At 42.0% G+C, this 16,169-nt stretch overlaps 1 protein-coding gene across 1 annotated transcript in view; it reads left to right on the forward strand.

Moving 5' to 3' along the window:
• Positions 1 to 16,169, forward strand: part of LOC139205776 (intermembrane lipid transfer protein VPS13B-like) — a 309,322-nt gene that overhangs the window by 174,728 nt on the left and 118,425 nt on the right. The window contains exons 28-31 of the mRNA XM_070836087.1: positions 568 to 709; positions 1,707 to 1,979; positions 2,239 to 2,395; positions 2,903 to 3,014. Of these exons, the coding sequence (XP_070692188.1) occupies positions 568 to 709; positions 1,707 to 1,979; positions 2,239 to 2,395; positions 2,903 to 3,014 (684 nt within the window). The remainder of the gene's footprint in view (positions 1 to 567; positions 710 to 1,706; positions 1,980 to 2,238; positions 2,396 to 2,902; positions 3,015 to 16,169) is intronic.

Here is a 16,169-nt window from a genome sequence, read left to right on the forward strand (position 1 = left end):
CTGTAGTATGTGGGCCTCCATTCTCTATTCTGATGGTGATGGTCTTATACTGGCACCTAACAAATGAAATTGTGCTTTACAGAGCACTGTTGACATCATTGAAGCAGTTAAATGAAGCAGTAAAGAATGTACACAAGATAAAATGATTAAAAGATGTATCGAGTATTTTTCTCAGTGTTTATCTTGTGCACAGGGATTTTGAGTGCCTTTAAAATGTAATTTTTTCACTCAAAATACTGCTCATCCCAGAAATCAACAGTCACTTTGTTGTTCTTATTGCTGGATAGTATAAGGCCATTCCACAACATTTCAGCTGGTTGAAGCTGGTGCAGCTTCCTTTGGTTTTAATCAGTTTACTCTATTTAATCTTTCCAAAAAATTAAAGTTTCATGCTTCTCTGTCTTTCCTCCCCCATTTGTCTTTTTTCCTACCCTTCTCTATCTGTATTTATGCAATTACCTTCTCTGGCCCCCCCCTGTGACTTCCTACGTCTCTGTCCCTTTTGATATCTATTTTCTCGCTTTCTCTCCGTCTCTCTGTTTCCTCCTTCCCTCTCCTCTCCTCCAGTACGGAGGAGGGTGTTCGGAGCTCAGGCAGCTGTGGAGGAGTGGTCCTCTCTTGCACTGACAAGCTGAACAGACGCACTGTGTTGGTTCGACCCGTCAGCAAGCAAGACACTTTCAGCCACTTCTCTGGCTTTTTCCCTCCTGTAAGAATCCATCTCTTCTTCTTTTTAGTTGACTCTGCTTGACCTCCTTTAACAGTGGCTCAAAAGAGTTCAGTGAGCTCCTCAGAGATGTTTCGTAAGACAGCGCTTCACTTTGGTTTTAAACAATTCAAGTGTTGTATTGAAAAATTATCCACTGATGAAGTCATAGTAACAATCACAAATTAATAAAATCAATCACATAAATACCTCTGTGGGTACTTATATAACACATTTCATCTCTGAGGAGTGCTTTCTTATGTTTGGGCGCTGATTTTATACTTTTATAAGATTGCTAGTGAATAAATTGTTTCATTAATAGTCCACTGTTACTGGATATTTTTGCAGACTTGACTCTGATGTCTTAAACAGACCTGCCTTTCTTTTAATTATGCAACAATTGTATATTATTTTCTTTTGCTTAATGGGTATTTCAGTCATTTTTCACCTTGCATTTGCTTTGCAAATCACTCATAAGATTGGAGGTCTGCCTTTTCTCATGAATCAGAAATAATTCAGCCTCAGAAAACAGCTGCAGTCATTAATTAAATCCATACATCTCATTAAGAGGACTGAATTGGTGGTCCAGTCTAAATTACTGCACAGAATATGAATGCATTTGCTCTCAACTTTTTTAGCTACTAGCTTAAGCTTGGCTTTTGTAGAGCTGTAGATGGGAACGCAAACGGCTGATTGTTTTGGCTGAGGTTAAGTCTTTTCCTGAAATGTAACGGTAAATGAAAACCTGCCTTTTCAAACTCTAAATCCCGAACAAATAAATATTACTGAAGGTAAAAGATGGCTCTTCCTTATTAAGATATTAAATTAGTGATGTGATAAGAAAATTTATGCTCAAAATGTATTTATATAGTTATTAGCAAGACTTACCCTCATCCAAGAAATCAGACCGAAATAATGTGCAGTGTAAGCTTCATCTGCACTTGCTCTGTGTAATGGTACCTATCATCAGTGTGATCTGTCTTGTCTCACCATCGGCCAGACGGCAGCCAAGGTCCTGGAGGGCTCTCACCAGCAACACGGCTTCCTATCGATCACCTACACCCAGGCTGTCACCAAAAATGTCCGTCACAAACTCACCACCCGGCCTGAGCGGCCAACACGCAGCTGTGCTACCACTGCCAGTCAGCGGGTGACCACTGATCCTCTGGCAGACAGCTCACCGCAGTACCTGAGGGAAATCCTGCTGACAGCACAGCCCTTTGATGTGCTGCTATCCTGTCCCTTATTGGCTACTGTAGCAGGGGTGTTCCAGGTAGGAAAAAAGTGTCTGTCAGTGCCTTTAACTGTGTTATATGTCAAGTCTGCAACCACATGGAAAATCAACAACTGTGAAGCTTTTCTGAATAAGCGTTAATGTTGAAATTAATGATTAATTTTACTGTAATTTGATGTAATCTCCATGATGAGGATTTATTCACTTGTTTCTTATTTTAATCAACTATTAAAACAGTGAAACTCTTGATCAAGATTGTGTAAATGTAATGTATATTCATGTTTTGGACTATTTTCAGGCTACGGTACCGAGACGCTACAGAGAGCGTGGAAAGTCAGCGGGTCAGCCAATGAGAAGCCACACGCTGACCTCTCGGTGCTTGCCTCTCATCTACATCAACACCAGTGTGATCAGGGTCTTTTGCCCCACGACACAAGACAAACACGCAGCATCAGGTTAGAGAAGTGCTTGTAGTTTTTGAGCGCACACTTGTTATTTTCACATGGAAAACTTTATAACAATGGGACAGTGTTATGTCACAGGCTGTGTTTCAGCTTCCTCATGTCTGTGGTGTCTGCATGAAAGTCCCTGTCAACCAGACTCAGCAGAGTGGCCACATTAGTATGCAGAGACATTTGCTAAGAGAAATAGTTGAGGTTCTGAAGAACCAACCACAGTTAAATACACTCCTATTGAATATAAACCGGAGGCTTGGTTTGTCTGCTGGTAGTAATGACATATAGTGGTCAGGCTGTACTTTTAAGGCCGTGTGTGTGTGTGTGCTGTGTGTTTTTATATCCCACAGTATTTGTGCTTCATATACATTGTGTGTATTCACATTTATTTAAGATTTTGTAAAAAAAATGTAACATAGAATGAATGTGACTGCTTACAGTATATGTATAGAATATTTCCCTCCATATTCAATGCATTTGTTTTTATGTCTGTGTGTGTCCCAGTAGATCCCAGTGTGAAAAAAGAAGACACCCTGGTATTAAAGCTGGGCTCCGTCAGCATGGCTCCTCAGGCTGATAACCCCCTGACCCGCACTGTGCTGCGAAAAGACATCTACCAGTAAGACAAACTCTCCCCTCACTCCATAAGATTATGGGGTTGACCAAAAATGGATATTTACTGCTAAGTCCCTCACTTATGGCTGTTTTAGTGCATGTATGTCTGCATGCACTAAAACAGCATGCATGCAGAATAATCAAACTCCATTCCCAATTCCTAATAATTGATTAATGAAAAAAGACAGTCTCCCTTTAAAATGTTGCTATTTTATTCCATCTCTTCTGTTTGCACACACTGTATGTTTATCCGCAGTGGAAGATGATGTGCAAGGCATTTATCACAGAGTCTACCACACAGTCTTTTAACTGTCGGCTTTGACACCTGTTCTGTTATAAAATCTAATTACACACACACACACAGAGCTTTATCACATTCTGCTTTGAAAACACACGTCACTGGTAGTAGTAGTAAACCACCAAAAAACTCACTATTTGACCACACTTCATTAAAGGTGCCACTCAAATTTGTCTGAACTCAAGTCACACTCCATAAAACCTGTTGTGAGGCGAGTGTGTGTGTGTGTGTGTGTGTGTGTGTGTGTGTGTGTGTGTGTGTGTGTGTGTGGCATGGGTGCAGTGTCCTCATGATGTTTTCTGTCTCATGGGAGGTGGGAGGTGTTTCGGGTACTGTGACAGCGCCACATAGTGGTTAAGCTTCCCCAACAATGACAAAGAGCAGTGAGTGACACCTTGGGGGTCCGCCGGGCCCTCCAGCTGAAACACAAGACTGTTGACACAAGCCCCCCGTGCCATGTGGATCAAAGCTGCTAGGCAGGGAAAATCTGGACTTCTGAGGGAAATGGCTCTGCGCAAAACACATTTCCCTGCTATAGGCAGCTAAGAGAATCTGGATTGTGTCATAGCTGCTTCAAAACCACAACCCCACGGCGTGTGTGTGTGTGAGAGAGAGAGAGAGAGAGAAAGAGAGAGAGCAGTTGTGTAAATGGGCAGATATGGAGCTGGCAAACACATGTAATGAGGGAGATAAAAGTGGTGCCAAATGCTTTGCGCAGCTGCAAGTGAGATGTGAGCTGACACAAAACGTGAAGTGGGGAAAAAGAGGAAAAAACAAGGTGGATAACATAAGGAGAGGAGAGGCCACTTTAGGCTTCACTGCTGCCTTCAGTTGGTAGAAGTGTCATATGCAGACAGATTGCATCGAGCGGGGAGGCAGAGGGGGTCTAGGCCTGTGGGCATGCCTGACAGTCTGTAACCATCAAGGCAGGATGGAGGGGAATACCACGTTCTGTCCAACTTTGTCCAAATTTCTTCCAGAGTACCAAAGCTATCTCCCTCACAGTCTCTCATTTACTCGTTTGATGTATTGGAGCAAACATGGTATTGATCAGTAACCATAACTACTGTTTTGCAGGGACTTTTGGGGCTTTTTCACACAGTGTACTGTACCATGCTAAAAATGATCCTCGTTTTGGTACAAGTTAGTACAGCTAATGAGATGTAACTACTCTGTTTCCATGGAAACTGTGCCTAGATTTATTTTGTTGACAAGTTGGCCATGTTGTTATCATGTCAGATGATAAATGATGATCTTGTGGGCATGGAAAATAATCTGGAGTTTTTCTCAGACTTTCACCCCAAAGACCAGTTTGACCAGCCATGCAATTTCACTCCATATTGGCCAGTAATGTTCTGCTTCTGGTAGTTAAAGGATTGGTGGCTCTGTGGCTGTGGTGCCCACATCTGCTCCTAGATTGCCTCGCACGACACTCCACCCTGGCCTGAACACACACGCTACCATGTACCATGTAGCACATAGGCAAGCAATATACACAGTCAGAACACAGTAACGTGTGTTACACGCTGTCATACATTCGCACCCAAATGTGCAATGAACACAGCCACAATACTGTATATATGCACGCAAAAATACACATATTCATACTCTGTCACAAACACTAGCGGGAGGCATGACCATGTGTACAAACACACCCACACTCACTCAACCCCTTAACCTCCACACACAGAAGCCAAGAGTCACCACTTCCCTCTCTGCAGTGAAACCCAGGAATTATGTCAAACCACTCTCTGTATTCATTCTTCCATTCCTAACCATGCATTATCCTCACCACCTTCCCTGTTCACATCTGCCCTCCAATTTAGGACGATCACACTTCTGAGTCACATGATTGATAACCCTGAGATCGGGGACATGTTGACACACCATTACCAAGCACTGTTATGTGCTTCATTTGTGCTCTGTTGTACTGTGTGTGCTCCCCCAAGTGGTACAGAGGAAAGTCATAATGGAAGTCTGCAATCTTGCAAACCAATATGTGTTTACAACCTATAACCAACTGTGGCCATAGGAAGAAATATGTCTGTGAGTGCCGGTAGCCATTTGCTGCAATACTGTTTAAAGCTCCACCACTAATTACATCCGTTGTCATAATTGAATGACTGATCTAAGCAGCCATGCTGTTATTGTCTACTGTACATTAAATGATTGCCTCAAAGTGTCTAAAACCATGATTTACTATAATGCCACCCTGGGAGAGAAGACAAGAGTGAAGGCTAAAATAGCGACCATGTGTAAACATCCTGACTGAGCATATCTTGATACTGTTCAACCAACGCTGTTTCTGACACACTTCAAAGCGCCTCAGCTTCCCTTTCAACCTCAACTTTTTCAGTGGACAGTGTGTATGTATCATTTAGAGTAGATAGATTTCATCAAAGAAGGTAAAATAAACCTGTTTGACTGTAAAGCTGTAGAGCTAAGTTGATATCCCCCACCAGGTTCATTTGGTAACAATTAACACTGTTTCACTTGATCATGTGATGTTGAATTTTGTTTCCCTGAAGGAGTAGGTCCCCAGCGGCTTCTTCACTAAGCAGGAATTATGACATAGAGCTGCAGGCTTACCCCCTTTCTCCCTCTCCATCTCCAGCTACAAGGCCGCTGTCAATTTACACAGCTGAAATCATTTTCCTGTCTTGAAAAAGCGGGCTTTTTCCAAGTACATGAGCGCCGGCCCAGAGAATGTCCAGCATGCATTCAGCCCTGACTTTCTTGTGGTTTGGGCCCTCTGTAAAATCTCACAGATCTTTTACTTCCCACTCCTATTTTCTCATTCTCTCTGTTTCTCTCCCCTCTTTCCAGTGAGATTTTTTTCACTTATGGAACACAATTGAAAGCTATGCTGGGTTGAGTGGGAACCCTTCTTTCAAATACCATGTGGAGATTGGGTATCCCCTTTTTAAGGGCACAGGGCACATGTTAAATGTTAAAATGTCTACGTGTGAGGGTTGAATAAGTGTATCAGTTTGCTAATATCCTGGCCTGAAATTGACCTTTATCAGCTTCAGTAAGTTTTAAAGACATATTTATTGATAAGACTTATGACTGATGATTAGCTAGATGCCTTTAACGTAACTTATTTAGTCATTAAAAACAACTTTACTGACATAGTTGTTGTTTTTTAACAAACTGTAATGATTTTTAGCTAACTAGAAATTAAATAAAATATTTTTGGATGCTTTAGATGCTGCAGTTAAAGATATGAAGATTTTATTTTCTCAAAAACAAATAAAGTGTATAAATATATGAAATATTCTTACATTTAATGCAACAAAAGCTCCAAAAGCACGACATATTTTTCATACTTATCTACATACATATACCAACGTATACTTTTACTGCAAATAATTTTTTGGATGGCCTTTTTATAAACTTGTTACTGCTACTTTTACAGTGCTGATTAGATATGTGGGAGCATGTAGAGGAAGTATAGATTTTGGAGCTTTATTTGGCCCTAATGCTATTCTATAACACGTGATAAGCATTTTGGGTTCAGACACCATTAGTCAATCTAACAAGCATTCTGTGGCCTTAAACAACAACACCATTCCTTCACTTCTCTTCTATTTCTGCTTCAGTGTTTGTGTGGATTGACACGATGGCCCCTTTTGTGATCAGACGACAAGTTATGACTAACATTTGCTCAAGGGAAAAAAATCAAAACTGAGTTAAATAATTACTTTCCGACAAAAGTTTAAATGATGAAAAATTAAATTCTTGCCTGTGTGTTTGTCCCTCCCTGTGGGACTGCTTGACTCCATGTGTCTGCACGTGTTTCTACATATGTGTGTGTGTGTGTGTGTGTTTGTGTCTTAAAATACCCTGCACATTTCCCGACATCCCCACACCTAGATGACACAGCTCTAGATTCCATCACATGCTCGGTTACCTCATGGTCTGTCCGAGGGAGACTCAGGGAGCATCTCGCTGCCGCAAAATATGTTTTTTGCTTTTTTGTTTTGATTGGTGTACATGCCTGCGTTTCCACGGAAACGGCAGAGAGGGCTGCTGTGTCAGTGGTGACGCAGAGCCAAGTCAACATGATGTGTCTGTATCAATGGACTCCATTTCACTCCCTCCTGCGGTGTCGTTTTCTCATGCACTTTCCAAAGTGCGTCTGTTCTTGGTGTAGCATAATTTGTCCATCCCTCTTTTTTTTCCCCTATTTTCTTTTCTCATCCCATTTTTGTTTCTGGTGTTTATAATCTACTCTACCTCTGCATTTGTATTTCCTCATCACCAAATGTCTAGTTATGCTTTTTTTCTCAACACTTCTTGATTGTCTTCTCTCTCTTTTCCTTATCTTATGTTTTTCACCTTTTCTCCACATCCTTCTTTATCGCCATCTTTCTTCCTTCCCCCTCCTTTCTTCCTTTTTTCCTGCTGACCTTCTCTCTCCCTAACATAATCTGTGATGTTTAATGTGCCCGTCTCTTCAATATTTGTTATTTTCTTTAATATCATTGCCCTCCTCACCCTTTGTTCTCTCCTGCTCTTTCTTTTTGGTTCCAGTATATGAATATATCTAAATAGCTGCTTTTCATACTTCCATCCATTATTTTCTTTCTTTCTCACCTTCTGCTGTCCTTTTTACCCGCCTATATCTCTTTTTTTTTTCTGTTTTTTTTCTTTCGGTGTAATTGTTATTTCCTGCTTGTCTCGCTTTTCCTCTCCGTCGCTCCAGTGTTGGTTAGACTGGTCCCAGTCCCAGCTCACTGTGGTCAGTAAGCAAGCCCCTTATTGCTGTTGAATGGCTGCCTGTTTAAACCCACATATATGTCCTAATAAGTGGTTGTGATGGGGATCCCCCCTCCACAGATAAACACAGCCTCTCGAAGCCAAGACCCTGCCTGTTACTAATAAAATTCCCTGGCAGTACGTTATATGCATCCTTCTCCTATAGTAACATCCTTGCTATGGCTGTGTATGCTTGGATATAGGGATACAAGTCCTCAGAGAGATGGGAGAGAGGTGTACTACCCTTTCCTCCCTCCTGACAGTAAGTGATATAACTGGTCAGAAACCTTTTTCATGATATTCCTTTAAAAATTAGCTTGGCTGCTAACCTTTACAGCAAAGTTTGTACTGCAGGTTCTTAAAGAGACAATGAGTACCCTAATTAGACATGTTTGTTTTACATTACAATATTTTAGGTGATCAGTAAGTCTTTCTAACAAACTCTTGTGCTCTTGGCATAGTGTTAAATCTACAAGTTAATATGACAGTAACTAGAAGTTGCAATTGTGGTAAACTGCCACTCTATAGTTAACATGGTATTTGTGAGAACTGTCATTACACTGCACTAAGTGACGCAGATTTGAAAAACGGCTTTTTATAACATAAAGTCAATAATTGTGACTCTTCACAGATACAATCTAATTACAATAAACCACATAACCATGTAGTTAGTGTGCAGATACGTAATTGGAACAAATTCTATAGAACTAAGCAGGCTTGGTTACTATGAACACACAGCTACACATTTCACAGATTGTTCATTTAGTAGGAGCAGAGGTAGTATTTCTATTTTTATTAGTCTGAGGTAGTAGGAGTGAAGGCAAGGTGTGGAATAAAGCTGCTTAGAGGCCCTCAGCACATCAGCTCTGCTCAAAGGTGCAGACCTGTCACAGCATCAGCAGTCACCTCAGTAAATTCACCACCGGTCACTGGGGTTCACATGCTGCTGCTGCTGTGCAAGTAGTAGGATTAGGAGACCCTGAGAGTTTTATGCATTCTAATCTCTTGTCCTCACATTGAGGCAAAGCACTGAATGATCCTCGCAGGCGTCTGTATGACAGCTGCGGCCCTCCAACTTTCTTTTCTTTTAATATGAAATGCCATTCTGTCTTTTTTACGTTCTCAGCTGGTCTGCCTCTTTCTTGTCTTCCTCCTCATCTTTCTTTTACTCATAAAACCCAGAGTTCCCAGCAAATGATTCATTAGATGCTTCAATGCACACTTGCCTCATCACTCACTTTAGTCGGCTGCCAAGTGCCCCATTTCCCCGTTTGTTTACACCAGCAAAAAGTGCGCCGGCTTTGCTTCGTTGCCGCAGCGCAGAAGAAGAGCTGCTTGGGCCACACACAGTGACACCCAGGACCTACAGTTATATACACTGATTTAGGAGTTGCTTTGAAAACTCCCCTGGCTGCTGAGCAGGTTTAATGATAAACTTCTTTCAGAGGCAATGATGGCAATGATCATAATATCTGTATCACCAGAATAAAAGAACCCTTCAGTATGATCTTTTTAAGCTGCCACTGCCGAACAATCTAAATGATGTGCAGCCGTGAACATTTCTGATGCACATAATTAAGTTTTGTAATAGCAGTGCTGAAAGGAGTTACTCCCTGCTGGTGTAGTACATTGCTACATGGTGCTTTGAGTATGCAGCAGCATTTGAGTAGCATTTTAGAACAGTACAAGTGGTGTCTGTGGGGATTACCCAGCTAGACATGAACCCTTTGAATCAAAGTTCTCTCTATCTATTTTGGTCTTTACTTTCAGGCTTTAAAAATATAACTAGAGGATCTCAATTCCCTAGTCTGCTCTCCTGCTATTCTAAATTTTGTCTTTTTGTGAACATATACCAGTGTGTCATTAACACAGAACTGTGGGCAAAACCAAACCAACTTAGTAAATCTCTTTAATTGCTTTGGTCCTTTTTCGGCTAAGTGTTCTGATCTTTTCGTTGGTTCATATGTGTATATTGATGTCATTGCTGCCTCTCCTTTGACTGTGACTGAACTATATCTTATTGCAGCAATCCCCTTTGATTCTACATTATTGTGTGAGAGTAATTATGGTGTGTTTTAGGCAAATGTCCAGTTGTCGTAATGTAATTAGGTAGCCGGTATAAGCTTTTAGGACTGAAAAGAGGAAATGGCACTGAGCCATGAGAGTTTGTTGGACTGGAGCCAGCCAGCAGAGGAGCCCTGTAACAGACCCACCCAGCAGTCAAACAGAGGTAAAGTGGCTAATAGTGTGAAAGATTTCATTAGCAAGAAGGCTCCTGAGGCCCGGCTTCATTCCTGTTGTGCTCTGTTTGGGCCTGGAAGGCATGAGGAAAGAGACATCCAATTGAAATGATTAGCTAGACCTTTCTGGTCAACTGTAAATCATTTGGCTCCATTTGTTTCTCCCCCTTTCTTTTAACCTCTCTTTTGTACTCCCTCACTTTAGATGTACACCCTTCTCCCTCTCTTCTACAGAGAAAGAAGATAAAATAAGCAAGGAGTGGAGGGTCAGCCAGAATAAACATTTTTTTTGTCAGTCCAGCAAATGAAACACCTGGTGCTGGTAAACGCAGTGGCCATATTTCACATCGCCTTGACACACAGGATTAATGCAACATCAAATTGTTTTAAAAATGGGGACAGCCACTACCCGGAGTAAATCATACGCCTCCTTTTATTAAAGTTTACCCTAGAATTTATGGTATGCATCAGACAGAAAAGCCTGCGCAGAGCCGACAGATGAGACTTCGGAGGTTGGAGGTTCTGAAGGGCTCATGTTGAAACAGCCCTCAGACAACGTGTTGTAATGTGAACAGGAAGTTTAGACTCAGCCACTGAATACTGCTGTGGCTTTGAGGTGGATTATTTCCCCCTTCACCTTTTTTTTCTTTGGATAAAGTGATATTTGTCATTCTTTTCTGTGGGAACCAGTGTGATAGATAGATTTCTCTGTCTCCCAGATGATACAGCGAACATATCGTATGACCTGCAAGCTGATTTCCTGGAAGGGGAGAAAATGCCATGTGCCTCTAAGAGAGGGGAAGACTTGGTTCATGTTTGCAGAGTTAATGTTACGGTGCAGAACAGAGGAAACCAGATGAATGTTAGTGGATTTGATCTTTAATCTGTAGACCAGAGTATCTGACCGCTGTGTTCAATCAAGCCAGCCAGTCAGTGTGAGGCTATCCGTCTTCTTAAGGGTGTACTCCACGCTGTCCAGACTGACCACCAGCCATCCCTCTTTCTGTCTGCCCAGAGGCCCTCATAGAGCTTAATACAAGTGAAATTCAAACTGGATCAAACCATTGATTTATAGCTGCACCTATTTACTCATATATCATATTGTTTCTTTATCATCTGATTTTCTGTCTCTGTAATTCCACTTATCCATCATTGGAGGGCTTTTTGACTGCAGTTCTGCACTTTGTGTTTAGCCGGCAGTGTCTTGTGCTGTATATGAGTAGGGAGCTGTATACAGCGTCTTGTGTGCTGTGTTGTGGTGTCTGCTGACTTCTGTGTACAGCTTGTGGTTCATTCCATAAATATCTGTGGCCTCTGTGATGTTATTCTCAGGCCCTCTGCTCTGTGAGAAGATTGCACCACAACACTTGTATTCCTCGGCCTGCAGTTAGAGGTTTAGGGGGATTAGGAGGGAGAAAACCCCAGCCTGAGTCCTGCTATACAATTTATGGCCATTTTATGCACATGATTCCGATGTAGTGTGCGGAGAAAGTGGAGAAGAGGGAGAGAAGGGGGTATTAGGACTCACCGCAGGGGAATCAAACAAGTAACCCACAACTTATTTTCCCTCTCTTTTTTGGCATAAAGTTGAGGGGCTGTTGGGGTGGCCCGTTCAACTGTGGGTCCATTGGTCTAACACTTTGGTCCAGCGTGATGTATCTTAATAACTTTTGGATAGATATCCATGGAATGTGCTACGGACATCTTGATATCTCATCCTAGAGGATGAATTCTATTCATTTTGAGAATACCTCAGTATTTCCTGTGGTAGCAACATAAGGTCACAGAGACCGTCCAGTTTACTCAACATTTGACATGATATTGTAAAAAAGTGTTAGATGTGGATAACCATGGTCCTCAGAGGATGAAACATAATAATTTCTATGATCTCCTGTTGTCAGATTGTTAACTTTCTACACAAGAAATCTGAAAATAGGTGATTAAAATAGGTGAATTAAATCATGGTCCCCGAGGATGAATCCTTTCAATTCATTTAGCAACCTCTCATTTAGCATCACCTATAGGCTGGCATTGTCATATGTCATGGAAGATCTCTAAAAGTAACGGGTGGATAACCATGTGTTAACACTGTAATGCTCCCAAGAGGGTAGGCCCAATGTATTATGGTTCTCTTCAGGGTGAAAAATAATGGTTATGCCCATTGTCAGCCTCACTGGAAAATTAACCAATTTCATTTTGGTAGCAACATGGTAACAGCTGCAGTATGGATTCCCAACAAACACCCTTTTTTTCCTTTTGGTTTTTTTTAACATCTGTGCGTTGCTGTTGAAAGCTGTGTGGAGTTGTTTGGTGGCACTCAAGGTGACAGACCTTAATTCAGAGCTTCCCGGAAACCGCTCTTGTGTTTTGTCATAGTGCTGTCAGTCAGGTCGGGATGTGTGCTGACAGAGGCGAGAGGGATCACCCCTCAGCTGTCCAACACTCATAAAAGGGCTTGATCCAGGGGTTGACCGCCTGGCCGCATGGCTCCATGCTCAGTGATTGTGCCTGTATGTGTGTGTGTGTAAATGGTTCATCCTGAAGCAGGATATAAGGGTTCTAAGAATACACCCATACCACCAACCTAGGAAGCTCTGTGCTCAACTGCAGCATGCGATACACACATTCTACCAGTGTTACCCTGTCAAAGTCTGATGTGTGTGCGCGTGTAATTGCAGTGCTTATGTTTTGTGTACGTGTCCATGTGTGTAGTCAAACTCCAGCCTTGTGCATTATTGTGTTTTAGTTCCTTTTCTCCCTGCTCATGACATGTTGATGTTCTGGCTTCCTGAGTGGCTGGTTTGAAGCTGTCATTGTACTGACAGGGAGACTCTGACTGGCCAGTCATACAGCAGTAGTGGAGTCCAGGTGGACTGCTGGGGGAATTCAGGAATACGGTATTGATAGTCACTGTGTCTCCACTTTGTCTAGTTTCTTTTCTTGGGATTTACATGGAAATAGCTGAACTAGAGCCATGTGTCAACATGCACAGTGAAGTCTGAGACGAGAGCAGCAGGGCTTTGTGTGGAGTTGTAGATGAAATGCTGTTACAGTTGTCAGTTGTGTAATTCTTTGGCAAATTACACAGAACAGTTATATCAATATTGTATTATAAACATGATAGTGTGCTATTGTATTGCAATAACTTTTTTTTTTCAGTAGGAAAAGAAACCTAGATGTTGAATTTCTGTGTGTGTTGTCAGTACCCAAGTGGCAGTAATCAGTGGGCTACACAGTAGAAAATCAGACCAGAGCAGAGTCAATTTGAGGATCGAGTAGAAGTACGAAAGAAGGAAAAAAAAAAAAAAAGAAGTCAACCTCAAGAAAGAAGGAATGTGCAGATGCTTTCAAATGTCCATGTGTGAAGCCACAAGCTCTTCTGTGGCTCTGGGAAGCCAATATGAAACCAGTGGCGTAATTGCCTAATGCTTGTGTAATAAGAGGCACATTACAACCCCAGGAGGCCCAACCAGACTTGAAAGCACCAGAGGCTGGCACTAAAGTGGGCTCAGTCTGTCTTCCTCCTCCTGGTCTTTACCAGTTGTTTTTACTCAGTCTCGCTCAATACCAGAGAGCTTATTTCACATACAGTACATTACCAACTCCAATTAATGGGTTTCATTAGTCCCTCTACATTCATATTGTATGTCCAGGCTTGTCCTGCCACTTTTATACCGTCTTGTTGAACACACAAATATTCCTCTTAAACACACAGATGCCATGTGTGGAAAGTGAATATCCTCTTTTATGTGTTTGAGGTTTTGAGGAAGTCACTTCTTAAAATCTTTACTAATCTATAACTGTTAAAGTTTCTGTGTAGCTTGAGTACCACATTCCAGGTTGATCCCAGCCCACATGTTCATCAACATTTTTGTGCTGTTTTGAATATCTGTTTGGCAAAAATGAACCAAATGTAGAATGCAGATCTTTTCCTTTCTCGTGTATTTCACTAAAAGAGGTTATTGAGTTACTGTGACTGTGCACCTTCAGGTATTGTTTTTTATAGAGTGTCCAAATCAAGTACAGTAGTTTAGTGGCCCAATGCTGGCATGGAGAAAGTGACTCTCTTTTATATATAGGATCAAGATTATCAGGCTGGCGGGTACACGCAGTGTGAGGCCGGCGCTTGACAACATAGTGCAGTGTGAGATTCTTTGTGTGTGTGTGTGTGTGAATGTCAGTCATGTTACTTCAGCTGCAGGTTTGAGAGAACCACAGAGGGAAATGTGAAGCCACCGTGTAGACAACTCTACTGCGGTGGTCCCCTTTCTTCTCTCAATAACTTATCCCACACACAAACACACACACACACACACACACACACACACACACACACACACACCCCTCCAATCAGCACCCCACCCCTGTCACTTTATCATCGCATGCATGCAAGGCTCTAGTTACGCACATGTAACCGGGGCAAAAATTATTAACTTGAGCAAATATGCTTTGCTCCATATATTCATGCTGAAATGAAATGTCCAACTGTTGGCAAGACTTCCTTCCATTCCTCAGTAATGACGAGGAGCCAGTGTTTAAAGCATCATTGTTCCCCCTAGATATTTTTCCATCTCCTCTTCTAACAACTGAGGAGGCGTTTGAAGAGCTTTGAAAGGATTTTTTTTGAAGGCCTCACATTATGTATAGCCTGGTAATGGGCTGATATTATTAGCATTTTAAAGCCACACAAGAGTCCTTTTGAGGAGCAGAAGGCTGGTTTGAAGGCTGAGGGAGAGATCCAGCTGACGGACACATGTTAGACAGGCAGCACAGGGAGACAAGAGGCTCACACATCACAACCTGACATGTCAGACTCTGTACAGAGAGGCATAAAAAACATTCTCTCTCTCACACACACACACACACACCTTATCACTCACTGAGCAAACATCACATGTACAAACAATTACACTTCTGCACATCAAGCCCCTCACACATATGTGAGACATATACTGTACAAGTGAACTATTTAACCTGTTTATCTGTCTATGATTGAAGTGTCACTAATCATCTTCCTTCTTAGTTGTAAATGCAGAGTCTTGTAGCCACATGACGCCAACTAAGAACAGTAGGGAACTGATGGATAGAGTTTCAGGTTTTTCTTTGTACAATTCAACCTTTTTGGCTTAAATATAGAGATAGTTCTGGGAGTAAGCTAATATTGTTGTGTTCTGCTCTAAATCATTAAACCCTTTGAGATGCTTTGCTCTGATCTCTCAAGTATGTATTTTGCCATTAATTCATTTTTCCTCCTGCCCTTAATTAATTCTTCCTTCTCTCCACCCAACCCTAACAGACCAGTTCAACTTAATGGCTGATTTGTATTACTCCCCTGTCTATACACGCTTCAGTCTTCATGTGTCCTACAATCCATCTCCCGTACTCCCCTCCACCCAGCTCATTAGTGCCAAGTCATCTCACAGGAAGTTGTAAAGGTTTTCCTACCTTCTCTTACTCTCCCCCCTTCTTCTCCCTCCCTTGTTCTGCAAAATTTCCTCTACTCTCCTCCTTCTTCTGTCCATCCCCTAATCTCCCTCTTCTCTGCAGGATGTTGTTTAACATTTTCTACATGTGCCCTCTTCTGTTCTTCACCACCCACTTTATTTGGTCTTCTCGTTGCTCCCTATCGTCAGTTTCTCTGTGGTCAGCTCACAGGATGCTGTAGAGCATTTCCTGCCACCAGGGCCACAGGAAAGAGGCCGAGCAGAGCCCTGTTTGAAGTGCTATCTCCTCTAATTCTTTACACCTGGACTGTTCTCTGTACAGTGTTTCTGCTCAACAGAAGCACTACTCATTCCCTTGTCCGCCCCCCCCTTCCTTCCTACCCTCCTTCCTTGTTTCCATTCTTCATTCCTTCCTT

This window comes from Pempheris klunzingeri, chromosome 8 (assembly GCF_042242105.1).
Source record: "Pempheris klunzingeri isolate RE-2024b chromosome 8, fPemKlu1.hap1, whole genome shotgun sequence".
Classification (NCBI taxonomy): domain Eukaryota; kingdom Metazoa; phylum Chordata; class Actinopteri; order Acropomatiformes; family Pempheridae; genus Pempheris; species Pempheris klunzingeri.